The following is a 12,750-nucleotide window of genomic DNA, read 5'->3' on the forward strand; positions in this document are numbered from 1 at the left end:
TCATCCTGTGTTTGACCAATAGGAATCAATGGACCACAAGTCTGCTGACCAATCACAATGCCAGGAGAGGAGCGTGTGTGTGTGTGTGTGTGTGTGTGTGTGTGTGTCTTACGGGCAGTGTAGGATCTCGGTCCATCTCTGCAGTTTGAGGACGTCCTCCACCAGCTCAGGATACCGACTCAACTCCTGAACCGCACACAGGTACAGCTCCTACACACACACACACACACACACACACACACACACACACACACATAAAAACAAACACATCTGTGACCACACGTGTGTGTTTGTGCTGAGCTGAGTCAGTCCTGTTACCTTGACAACGCTGAACACCTTGTCAACCAGGTGCCAAAAACAGCAGTCCCCACCCTGCAGAGGTGTGTGTGTGTGTGTGTGTTATTGTTATTAAAGGGAAATTCTGCTGTTTTTATTTCACTTTCTGTTTGGCTTCAGACCGCGATCATCATCACTGAGGTCGTGTTTGTCAGGATCTGCTTTGGTAACAGTAACGTGTGTGTGAGTGTGAGTGTGTGTGTGTGTGAGTGTGTGTGAGTGTGAGTGTGTGTATGTGTGTGTGAGTGTGTGAGTGTGTGTGTGTGGAGGTTTTATCAGGTTTATGATCATTAACAGGGACTCAAACGAAGCTCCAGACCAGAAGCCCCGTTCACAAACGCTGAGTAGGCACAGAAGAAGGGGGGCGCCACTTTCTGAGCAGCCATTACTAAACGCCGACCTCGGCGGGAGAGTGTGCGCTCCTCCACGGACACTTTGACCCCTGCATCCGCACATAAAGTGGAGAAGTGACACACAGGTGGTTTTCACGACTTCAGAGGAGGACATGTTCTGAGTTGTGACGTGTCTAGCTAGCCAAACTGTTAGCCGACGGTGAGTTCTCCTGTCGTAACCGCGACCACAGAGCTTCCTGTATTTCCTGGTTGTGTTGTTTCCTGTGTGTATCACTGTGTGTATTTCCTGGTTGTGTATCATACTGTGTGTGTTTCCCATGATGCCCTGCAGCGTCGGAGGCTTCGTTCATTCCTGTCAAAGCTGCTGAGTGGTGCATGAAATCAAAAAAGTTTGACTTCTTGGGTGTAAAACTAAAAGTTAGCCAGCTAACTTCCTGTTAGCCCTGAGCTAACTTCCTGTTAGCCCTGAGCTAACTTGAATGGGGACAAAAAGATTTAATCGTTCGGCTCTTCCAGACTTTCCAAATGTTCTCTGACTGAATGGATCAAACTGTGACGGTGAGACGAGTCATTTCACAATAATACACACAGAGTGATACACACAGGAAATAACAACCAGGAAATACACACAGAGTGATACACACAGGAAATAACAACCAGGAAATACACACAGAGTGATACACACAGGAAATAACAACCAGGAAATACACACAGCCCAACGGCGTCACATGACGGACGCCACTGACACTGTTTGGCCACCAGGTGAGACTGGCTTCAGATCCTGGAGACCTTCCTGGGGGGCCGGTGTTTCCTGGTTGTGTTGTTTCCTCTGTGTGTGTGTGTGTGTGTGTGTGTGTGTTTTACTGTGTGTGTTACTGTGTGTGTGTGTGTGTTTTACTGTGTGTGTGTGTTACTGTGTGTGTGTGTTACTGTGTGTGTGTTACTGTGTGTGTGTGTGTGTGTGTGTTTTACTGTGTGTGTGTGTGTTACTGTGTGTGTGTGTGTGTGTGTGTGTGTGTGTGTGTGTTACTGTGTGTGTGTGTGTTACTGTGTGTGTTACTGTGTGTGTGTGTTACTGTGTGTGTGTGTGTGTGTGTGTGTGTGTGTGTGTTACTGTGTGTATTACTGTGTGTGTTACTGTGTGTGTGTGTGTGTGTGTGTGTGTGTGTTACTGTGTGTATTACTGTGTGTGTTACTGTGTGTGTGTGTGTGTGTTACCTTGGGGAAGCTGTTGCTGCGCTCCCCCTCCTCCTGCAGCAGCTCTCTGTAGGTGTCCAGGTATCGAAACGCCACGTTCAGCACCGCCTGCTTCCTCTCTCCTCCGTCCATCACTCCCTCGCTCTCTCCCTCCGTCTCTCCTCCTCCCGCTCTTCTCTCCCCCTCCGCCTCCCTCCCTCCCCCCTCGCCCTCCTTCCCCTCCGTCTCCAGAGAGAATCTGTTAAAGTTCAGAGGTTAAGGAGGAAACAAGCAGCCGTCTGTGTCTCAGCTTCATCACCTTCGTCTTTACGGTAAACTGATGACACCGTGAAGCAGAGCGGCGTTTCCCCCACAGCTTTGGACGGAAGGGAACGCGACAAATACATCATTATCATTATTATTATCATTATTAGAACATAATCAGCCGACCAACAGAACAATCAGAACACCTTCAACCACCAGCATCAACCAGAAGTATCTAAATAACCATGAATCATCTGTAATGAGCTCCGGTTGACTGTTTCAGGCTCACAGAGCAGCAGCAGCTCTGATGTCTGAGACACCGCCATGATGACCCACATACCACTGAGTGCACGCACGCACACACACACGCACACACACACACGTGCACACACGCTCGCACACACACACACACGCACGCACACACACACGTGCACACACACACACACGCACACACACACACACGTGCACACACACACACACGCACACACACACACACGTGCACACACGCACACACAGTTGTTTTTATGTCTTTCTGACTCTGAGGTCTGGTTTCTGTGGATGCTAAAAGTATTTGGGATGCTCTGAGATTTGGAACTACAATTCCCACAATGCTTTGGGGAATCCAAGCAGGAAGTATCATTACGTTTGGAAGTAAAACGATTAGTCAAGCTACAGAAAACTGATTTCATGCTGATGCAACTATTTCGATGATCGACTAATCGTCCATAAAGTAATTTATGTTTAGGTTTATTCTGACATTTTTATTCACCTAACGGTTGCTGTGCTGTTACACTGGTGACGCCGTGAATCTCACAGGTCACATTCACCGGAGATGCCGGCAGAGAACCGACCACGAACCGGGCAGCAGCGAGCGGCCTGCGACAGAGAGCCGACCTTGATCCACCGAGTCCCTGAACGCCTCATCATCGTGTTTTTATTAATCTTATTTCCTTAGCAGATGATTTCTCTGTTTTGATGAAGACGAGTGTTTCTCTCCCTCCACCCCCCCACTCTTCTTCCGCCTACATCCCTCTGTGCTCTACTTCCTGTCCTCCTCCTCCTCCTCCCTCCAGCTCTTCATCTCTCCCTCCCTCTGTGTGGGTGAGGATCAGAGAGGACCACTACCACTGTCACTGCAGAGAAAAAGAAAGCACTGTTTGCATTTTAAATGACGCAGCATCAACTCAGACTTTTTATCCTCTTTCTGACGCAGTCAGCTGCTCCCTTCTTCCACCTGTCTGTTTTTATTTACTGAGCGGCTGCTGCTGCTGCTTTTAGAGCATCTTTAATATCTTCTGTTATTATATCACCTGTGCAGCATCAGCCGGTACCGGTCTGATTCACCAGCTTCACTAAAACACTCCAACAGTCTGATTTAACCCTGAGAATCTCATAATATCCTCAAATGTTAACGAAACACATCTAACTACAAGATTTATTCTGCATAAAATCTATTCACACGACTCACAACACAACAGAAACTCTCTACTCTCCCTTCATAGTTCCACAAATAACTGTGGAAGGCCAAAAATGTCTGAATTTACCTCTGTCTTTTATACAAAATGTACATTGAAACACCACTTTTCACACTGTAAAAATGTCAGGAACACTGTAAAAACCCACCCCTCACTTTCTACTGAGCCCTTCCTTCTGTTTGTGGAGGAAATCCAGAGCAGAGTGATGAATCGATGAAAGGCGGCGCCGTCGCTGTGCTGTAGATCTGTTTATGAATCATACGGTCATCAGATTCAGTGGATTATGTGACAACACAGGATCCACTTCTGGACCGTAAATACGATCCACTGCTGTGACACGTATGATGAAAGACCGACGGGTCTGGTGTTTTACTGTACCTCACTACAGCTGGATGGTGTGAAAGTAGAGCCACAGTGATGCTGTTATCACTTATGTGATCAATTAGTGGAGGTCTATAGTGTGTGTGTGTTAGTTAGTCAGTGTGTCAGTGTGTAGTGGAGGTCTATAGTGTGTGTGTGTTAGTTAGTCAGTGTGTCAGTGTGTAGTGGAGGTCTATAGTGTGTGTGTGCTAGTTAGTCAGTGTGTCAGTGTGTAGTGGAGGTCTATAGTGTGTGTGTGTGTTAGTTAGTCAGTGTGTCAGTGTGTAGTGGAGGTCTATAGTGTCTGTGTGCTAGTTAGTCAGTGTGTCAGTGTGTAGTGGAGGTCTATAGTGTGTGTGTGCTAGTTAGTCAGTGTGTCAGTGTGTAGTGGAGGTCTATAGTGTGTGTGTGCTAGTTAGTCAGTGTGTCAGTGTGTAGTGGAGGTCTATAGTGTGTGTGTGTGTTAGTTAGTCAGTGTGTCAGTGTGTAGTGGAGGTCTATAGTGTCTGTGTGCTAGTTAGTCAGTGTGTCAGTGTGTAGTGGAGGTCTATAGTGTGTGTGTGCTAGTTAGTCAGTGTGTTAGTGTGTAGTGGAGGTCTATAGTGTGTGTGTGTGCTAGTTAGTCTGTGTGTTAGTGTGTAGTGGAGGTCTATAGTGTGTGTGTGTTAGTTAGTCAGTGTGTCAGTGTGTAGTGGAGGTCTATAGTGTGTGTGTGCTAGTTAGTCAGTGTGTCAGTGTGTAGTGGAGGTCTATAGTGTGTGTGTGCTAGTTAGTCAGTGTGTCAGTGTGTAGTGGAGGTCTATAGTGTGTGTGTGTGTGCTAGTTAGTCAGTGTGTAGTGGAGGTCTATAGTGTGTGTGTGTGTGTGTGCTAGTTAGTCAGTGTGTTAGTGTGTAGTGGAGGTCTATAGTGTGTGTGTGTGCTGGTTAGTCAGTGTGTCAGTGTGTAGTGGAGGTCTATAGTGTGTGTGTGTGTGCTAGTTAGTCAGTGTGTTAGTGTGTAGTGGAGGTCTATAGTGTGTGTGTGTGCTAGTTAGTCAGTGTGTTAGTGTGTAGTGGAGGTCTATAGTGTGTGTGTGTGCTGGTTAGTCAGTGTGTCAGTGTGTAGTGGAGGTCTATAGTGTGTGTGTGTGTGCTAGTTAGTCAGTGTGTTAGTGTGTAGTGGAGGTCTATAGTGTGTGTGTGTGTGTGTGTGTGCTAGTTAGTCTGTGTGTTAGTGTGTAGTGGAGGTCTATAGTGTGTGTGCGCTAGTTAGTCAGTGTGTTAGTGTGTAGTGGAGGTCTATAGTGTGTGTGTGTGTGTGTGTGTGCTAGTTAGTCTGTGTGTTAGTGTGTAGTGGAGGTCTATAGTGTGTGTGTGCTAGTTAGTCAGTGTGTCAGTGTGTAGTGGAGGTCTATAGTGTGTGTGTGTGTGTGTGTGCTAGTTAGTCAGTGTGTTAGTGTGTAGTGGAGGTCTATAGTGTGTGTGTGCTAGTTAGTCAGTGTGTTAGTGTGTAGTGGAGGTCTATAGTGTGTGTGTGCTAGTTAGTCAGTGTGTCAGTGTGTAGTGGAGGTCTATAGTGTGTGTGTGCTAGTTAGTCAGTGTGTCAGTGTGTAGTGGAGGTCTATAGTGTGTGTGTGTGTGTGTGCTAGTTAGTCAGTGTGTCAGTGTGTAGTGGAGGTCTATAGTGTGTGTGTGCTAGTTAGTCAGTGTGTTAGTGTGTAGTGGAGGTCTATAGTGTGTGTGTGCTAGTTAGTCAGCGTGTCAGTGTGTAGTGGAGGTCTATAGTGTGTGTGTGTGTGCTAGTTAGTCAGCGTGTCAGTGTGTAGTGGAGGTCTATAGTGTGTGTGCTAGTTAGTCAGTGTGTCAGTGTGTAGTGGAGGTCTATAGTGTGTGTGTGCTAGTTAGTCAGTGTGTCAGTGTGTAGTGGAGGTCTATAGTGTGTGTGTGCTAGTTAGTCAGTGTGTTAGTGTGTAGTGGAGGTCTATAGTGTGTGTGTGCTAGTTAGTCAGCGTGTCAGTGTGTAGTGGAGGTCTATAGTGTGTGTGTGTGTGCTAGTTAGTCAGCGTGTCAGTGTGTAGTGGAGGTCTATAGTGTGTGTGTGCTAGTTAGTCAGTGTGTCAGTGTGTAGTGGAGGTCTATAGTGTGTGTGTGCTAGTTAGTCAGTGTGTCAGTGTGTAGTGGAGGTCTATAGTGTGTGTGTGTGTGCTATTTAGTCAGTGTGTTAGTGTGTAGTGGAGGTCTATAGTGTGTGTGTTAGTTAGTCAGTGTGTCAGTGTGTAGTGGAGGTCTATAGTGTGTGTGTGTGTGTGTGTGTGTGCTAGTTAGTCAGTGTGTCAGTGTGTAGTGGAGGTCTATAGTGTGTGTGTGCTAGTTAGTCAGTGTGTCAGTGTGTAGTGGAGGTCTATAGTGTGTGTGTGTGTGTGTGTGTGTGTTAGTTAGTCAGTGTGTCAGTGTGTAGTGGAGGTCTATAGTGTGTGTGTGTGCTAGTTAGTCAGTGTGTTAGTGTGTAGTGGAGGTCTATAGTGTGTGTGTGTGTGTTAGTTAGTCAGTGTGTCAGTGTGTAGTGGAGGTCTATAGTGTGTGTGTGTTAGTTAGTCAGTGTGTCAGTGTGTAGTGGAGGTCTATAGTGTGTGTGTGTTAGTTAGTCAGTGTGTCAGTGTGTAGTGGAGGTCTATAGTGTGTGTGTGTTAGTTAGTCAGTGTGTTAGTGTGTAGTGGAGGTCTATAGTGTGTGTGTACTAGTTAGTCAGTGTGTTAGTGTGTAGTGGAGGTCTATAGTGTGTGTGTTAGTTAGTCAGTGTGTCAGTGTGTAGTGGAGGTCTATAGTGTGTAGTGGAGGTCTATAGTGTGTGTGTTAGTTAGTCAGTGTGTCAGTGTGTAGTGGAGGTCTATAGTGTGTAGTGGAGGTCTATGGAGCCTCCATGAGGACAATAAGCAGAAACACCAATGGAGGCTCTGGGGAAATCTTTCTGTTCTATCAAACCTCCGTCGCTCAGAAAGTAGAACCTGAAACAGTTCAGATCTCCTCTGGAGGTTCACAGATCTTTAGATCCACTGTTGTTCTGGATCAACATGTTCTCTGTCTTTATTTAGTCTCATCTGATGAACAACATGTCTGATTCCTGTATTTTTTGTTCTTTTAAATATGGAGCAATGGGAGGCTACATCCACTGGTTTTATACGCCTCTCCATTAAAACATAAAGGGTTGATCCTCTGGAGAGCATGACGTTAGATCCCCCGTCTCCCCTGTGGACCGTAGAGTGAGACAGGCTGGAGGAGGAGGACATGAAGCCAGAGCTGCTCAGACAGTTTAGGCCTGCAGGCGAAGACACAAACCTGCAGCTACAAGACGGAGACCGTTTCCCGGGCAGATAAACCAAAGTGGAGCGCCGGCACAGAATGAGATTAAAGGAATAAAAGTGTGAGTTGCGCTGTGACTCTGACAGTGGAGCTGTGCTGCAGTCCTCCGTGCGCTCAAACACGTGCACCTATGTGGACGCCCATGCCTGCCTGCCTCCAGTCGGCAGTCATGCACACACACACACACACACGCAGACACTGGAGGCAGCGCTGTGAGCACATTCTGTGCAGGTAATTATGCATGATGAAGGATACTGCTGCAGCAGGACCTGCTGTAACCTGTCGGCCGTCAGGAAGATGGGATGTGTCAACATGAAGTCGTCCAGCAGGGTTTCTACACACACACACAGACAGACAGACAGACAGACAGACAGACAGACAGTTAGTTTTACAGACTGCACTTGAACGTGACCTGGAACATTAAGGTGTGTCTCTAATGAAGGCCTGGTAATAAATTGGTGATAAATTCAGTATAATGCACATTTCCACAGCATCATGTCAGACTTATCAACTCATCAGTTACAGTTGGCTTTTTTTGGTTTGTTTATTTGTTAAGCTGCCGCCAACGAAACTCAACACTTCCTGTAGGTGCAGGAAGGAGAGTGATTCAGGTGTTTTTAACCCAGAGTCCTCTGTGTCCACATCCTGGTGTCTGAGTGACTGGTAGGTAGTAAAAGTGTTGGAACTGGTCCAGTAGATCACCTCAGCCAGCAGACACCAAACGGGCTGCAATGGCTGCAACGTGATCCTTTGGGACAACTGCACCTGATCACAGTAGGTCCACTAGAAGAGCTTGTTTGATCCACTGACAGGCTCAGAGTGTTATTCTAAGTGTGTGACAGCATCATGGAAAGGATCCCTACAGAGAGAGACCTGGAAGATCCTTTTGGTTTAACCACAAACAGCACACACACCAGACTACATTCACTAAAACACTGATTTAACCTCACAGAACACAGAACTTTGTGTGACTTATTGTGTGTCTTTAGAGTTTTAAAGCGTTAGTTTGAATCAAAACTAACCCTTTAAAACACCAAAGTCACACAATAACCCAAACAGACAAACTGGTGGAGGCAGCAGCAGACCAGCAGCTCCTGTGTTCTCTGAGCTAAAACGACTGTTTTTGTCTATGGAGTCTGGTGTGCTTGCAGAGAGCATAGATTGTTATTCTGGAACACTGAGAATAACATTTTACTACAAAACTCAATTCAGATCCATTCATTTAAAAACCACAAAAGCGTTGACTGAAGAGACATTTTAAAAACACAGTGAAAAGATTAAAAAAGCTAAATAACTGTAACAGAAACACACACACACACTAAATGTAGGCCACATAGTTAGCCTTGTTGTTGTTTCTGATATGCAAATGCGGACCTGAAGCTGTTCTGAGACAAAGTGAGGAGGGAAAAGTCAGATGAGTGTTTCTGCTGATGTTTCTGTTCACAGACAAAGAGACAGAAACAGAGAAGCTGATGTCTGTCTGATGAGCGGCTCTGCAGCCAGCGGCTGTAATTTAAGATGCTGAAGCAGCAACAGAACCTGTGGTCACATCTACTAAAATATACTGCTGTGTGTGTGTGTGTGTGTGTGTGTGTGTGTGTGTGTGTGTGTGTGTGTGAGAGAGTGTGTGTGTGTGTGTGTGTGTGTGTGTGTGTGTGTGTGTGTGTGTGTGAGAGAGTGTGTGTGTGTGAGAGTGTGTGTGTGTGTGAGAGAGAGAGAGGCATGCTGCAGTGGGCGTGTCCTGTCAGAGCCCGCCTCTCTGCAGGCGGTTACCATAGAGACACCACGTCGCTGACAGTGAGAGAGGATGAAGAGGGAAATGAACGTCATACGTGTGTGTGTGTGTGTTATTGATAACACTGATCTCAGATCTCTATAATCAATATTTCATCCCTCTGTCCATCTTACTAGTGCTGTTACAGCTTTAGTGTTTTACTGTCTGTCTCAGAGTCCTTCAGTATTGATCATCTGTAACCAATCAGATACTTTGATTGACCTAAATATTGATTCGATCTGAGACTCGTTAAGATCAGCAGATATTGAATCTGACACACGAGCTACATGATCCAAAACTACCACGGTGATCAGTTTGAATTATTGATCTGATATGAATGAAAGATTAACTAAGAGAATGTAACACAGTAGAGACGCAGTAGAGACACAGTAGAGACGCAGTAGAGACACAGTAGAGATGCAGTAGAAATGCAGTAGAGACACAGTAGAGATGCAGTAGAGACACAGTAGAGACAGTAGAGATGCAGTAGAGACACAGTAGAGACACAGTAGAGACACAGTAGAGACACAGTAGAGATGCAGTAGAGACACAGTAGAGACACAGTAGAGATGCAGTAGAGACACAGTAGAGACACAGTAGAGATGCAGTAGAGACACAGTGGAGATGCAGTAGAGACACAGTAGAGATGCAGTAGAGGATAGTAGAAACGCAGTAAAGACACAGTAGAGATGCAGTAAAGACACAGTAGAGATGCAGTAGAGACACAGTAGAGATGCAGTAGAGGATAGTAGAAACGCAGTAAAGACACAGTAGAGATGCAGTAGAGACACAGTAGAGATGCAGTAGAGGATAGTAGAGACACAGTAGAGATGCAGTAGAGACACAGTGGAGATGCAGTAGAGGATAGTAGAGATGCAGTAGAGGACAGTAGAGACACAGTAGAGATGCAGTAGAGGACAGTAGAGACACAGTAGAGATGCAATAGAGACACAGTAGAGATGCAGTAGAGGACAGTGGAGACACAATAGAGATGCAGTAGAGACACAGAGATGCAGTAGAGAACAGTAGAAACACAGTAGAGACACAGTGGAGATGCAGTAGAGGACAGTAGAGACACAGTAGAGATGCAGTAGAGACACAGTAGAGATGCAGTAGAGACACAGTGGAGATGCAGTAGAGGATAGTAGAGATGCAGTAGAGGACAGTAGAGACACAGTAGAGATGCAGTAGAGGACAGTAGAGACACAATAGAGATGCAGTAGAGACACAGAGATGCAGTAGAGAACAGTAGAAACACAGTAGAGACACAGTGGAGATGCAGTAGAGGACAGTAGAGACACAGTAGAGATGCAGTAGAGACAGAGTAGAGATGCAGTAGATGACAGTAGAAACGCAGTAGAGATGCAGTAGAAGACAGTAGAGACACAATAGAGATGCAGTAGAGGACAGTAGAAACGCAGTAGAGACATAGTGGAGATGCAGTAGAGGACAGTAGAGACACAGTAGAGATGCAATAGAGACACAGTAGAGATGTAGTAGAGGACAGTAGAGACACAGTAGAGATGCAGTAGAAGACAGTAGAGACACAGTAGATACGCAGTAGAGATGCAGTAGAGGACAGTAGAGACACAGTAGAGATGCAATAGAGGACAGTACAGATACAGTAGAGGACAGTAGAAATGCAGTAGAGACACAGTAGAGATGCAATAGACACAGTAGAGATGCAGTAGAGACACAGTAGAGATGCAGTAGAGACACAGTAGAGATGCAGTAGAGGACAGTAGAGATGCAGTAGAGACACAGTAGAGATGCAGTAGAAACACAGTAGAGATGCAATAGAGGACAGTAGAGATGCAGTAGAGGACAGTAGAAATGCAGTAGAGACACAGTAGAGATGCAGTAGAGGACAGTAGAGACACAGTAGAGACGCAGTAGAGATGCAATAGAGATGCAGTAGAGACACAGTAGAGATGCAGTTGAGGATAGTAGAGATGCAGTAGAGATGCAGTAGAGGACAGTAGAGACACAGTAGAAATGCAATAGAGACGCAGTAGAGGACAGTAGAGATGCAGTAGAGGACAGTTGAGATGCAGTAGAGACACAGTAGAGATGCAATAGAGGACAGTAGAGATGCAGTAGAGGACAGTAGAAATGCAATAGAGATGCAGTAGAGACACAGTAGAGACGCAGTAGAGATGCAGTAGAGACACAGTAGAGACGCAGTAGAGACGCAGTAGAGGACAGTAGAGACGCAGTAGAGACGCAGTAGAGGACAGTAGAGACGCAGTAGAGATGCAGTAGAGGACAGTAGAGGACAGTAGAGACGCAGTAGAGACACAGTAGAGATGCAGTAGAGGACAGTAGAGGACAGTAGAGACGCAGTAGAGACACAGTAGAGATGCAGTAGAGGATAGTAGAGACGCAGTAGAGGACAGTAAAGACGCAGTAGAGGATAGTAGAGACGCAGTAGAGGACAGGAGAGATGCAGTAGAGACACAGTAGAGATGCAGTAGAGGATAGTAGAGACACAGTAGAGGACAGTAGAGACACAGTAGAGACACAGTAGAGGACAGTAGAGACGCAGTAGAGACGCAGTAGAGGACAGTAGAGATGCAGTAGAGGATAGTAGAGACACAGTAGAAGACAGTAGAGACACAGTAGAGACGCAGTAGAGGACAGTAGAGATGCAGTAGAGGACAGTAGAGACGCAGTAGAGGACAGTAGAGATGCAGTAGGACAGTAGAGACACAGTAGAGGACAGTAGAGACGCAGTAGAGACACAGTAGAGACGCAGTAGAGGACAGTAGAGCTTGCGTCACAGTAAAAGTCTGATGATTTGATATGATTCTATGCTGTCTGATCTCTTCTGTCTGGTCTTATTAGATCTGAAGCCTGTGGAGGAAACACAGAGACATTTAGTGGATCAGCAGTAGAAACCATTGGAGAAGGAAGCAGCAGGGAGGAAGACGAGTGTGGAGGGGGGACGGAGTGAAAGAGTGTGAACGTGGGAGGAAGAGGAGAGAAAACCAACCGAATCCAAATGGGATGTAAAGAACGCCCACAGCCACAGAGAGAGAGAGAGAGACTGGCTAATAGAGCGACACGAGAAAAACACCATTTCAGAACAAGAAGCGTCAATACGACGAGTTTGGACGTTTCAGGGACGGACCAGATGTCACACAGGTGCTTCTGCACGGTATATGTAGATGTGGTTGGCAGGGGTTGAGGCTGAGCAGTGACTCTGGTGTTTTTAAGCACACCAGACTCCACTGGGAAAAAAAGTGATTTTATCTTGCAGAACATGGGAATAGTTGGTCTTTTGGTTAGTTTGCATTATTGTGTGTTAAACAAATTATTGTGTTGGATCCAAACTAACCCTTTAAAACACCAAAGTCACACAATAACACAAACACAGTGACCGATCACGGCAGCAGTAGACCAGCAACTCCAGAGTAAAATGACTGCTTTTGTCAATGGAGTCTGGTGGTAATTTGACCTCTCAGAACACAGGAGCTGCTAGTCTACCGCTGCCCTCATCACTTAGTTAGTTAGTTAGTGTTGTTGTTACCCGTTAAGAGGTGCAGTACTTGAGCAAATGTTCTTAATTACATTCAAGTATTGCTGAGAGAAACAAAAACAAGCTGAGTTTATATTTTTCTGGAGCGAAGTTGAAGGTTTTCTTGCTGGATTTCAGTCTAAAGCCTCTAATTT

General features: G+C 45.9%; 1 protein-coding gene across 1 annotated transcript in view; it reads right to left on the reverse strand.

Moving 5' to 3' along the window:
* rapgefl1 (Rap guanine nucleotide exchange factor (GEF)-like 1) overlaps nt 1-12,750 on the reverse strand; it is a 35,137-nt gene that overhangs the window by 9,146 nt on the left and 13,241 nt on the right. Inside the window, exons 3-5 of the mRNA XM_070848434.1 lie at nt 7,560-7,638; nt 1,908-2,124; nt 113-210 (exon numbers count right to left, since the gene is read on the reverse strand). Of these exons, the coding sequence (XP_070704535.1) occupies nt 113-210; nt 1,908-2,124; nt 7,560-7,638 (394 nt within the window). The remainder of the gene's footprint in view (nt 1-112; nt 211-1,907; nt 2,125-7,559; nt 7,639-12,750) is intronic.

Source organism: Pempheris klunzingeri, chromosome 17, assembly GCF_042242105.1.
Source record: "Pempheris klunzingeri isolate RE-2024b chromosome 17, fPemKlu1.hap1, whole genome shotgun sequence".
Classification (NCBI taxonomy): Eukaryota; Metazoa; Chordata; class Actinopteri; order Acropomatiformes; family Pempheridae; genus Pempheris; species Pempheris klunzingeri.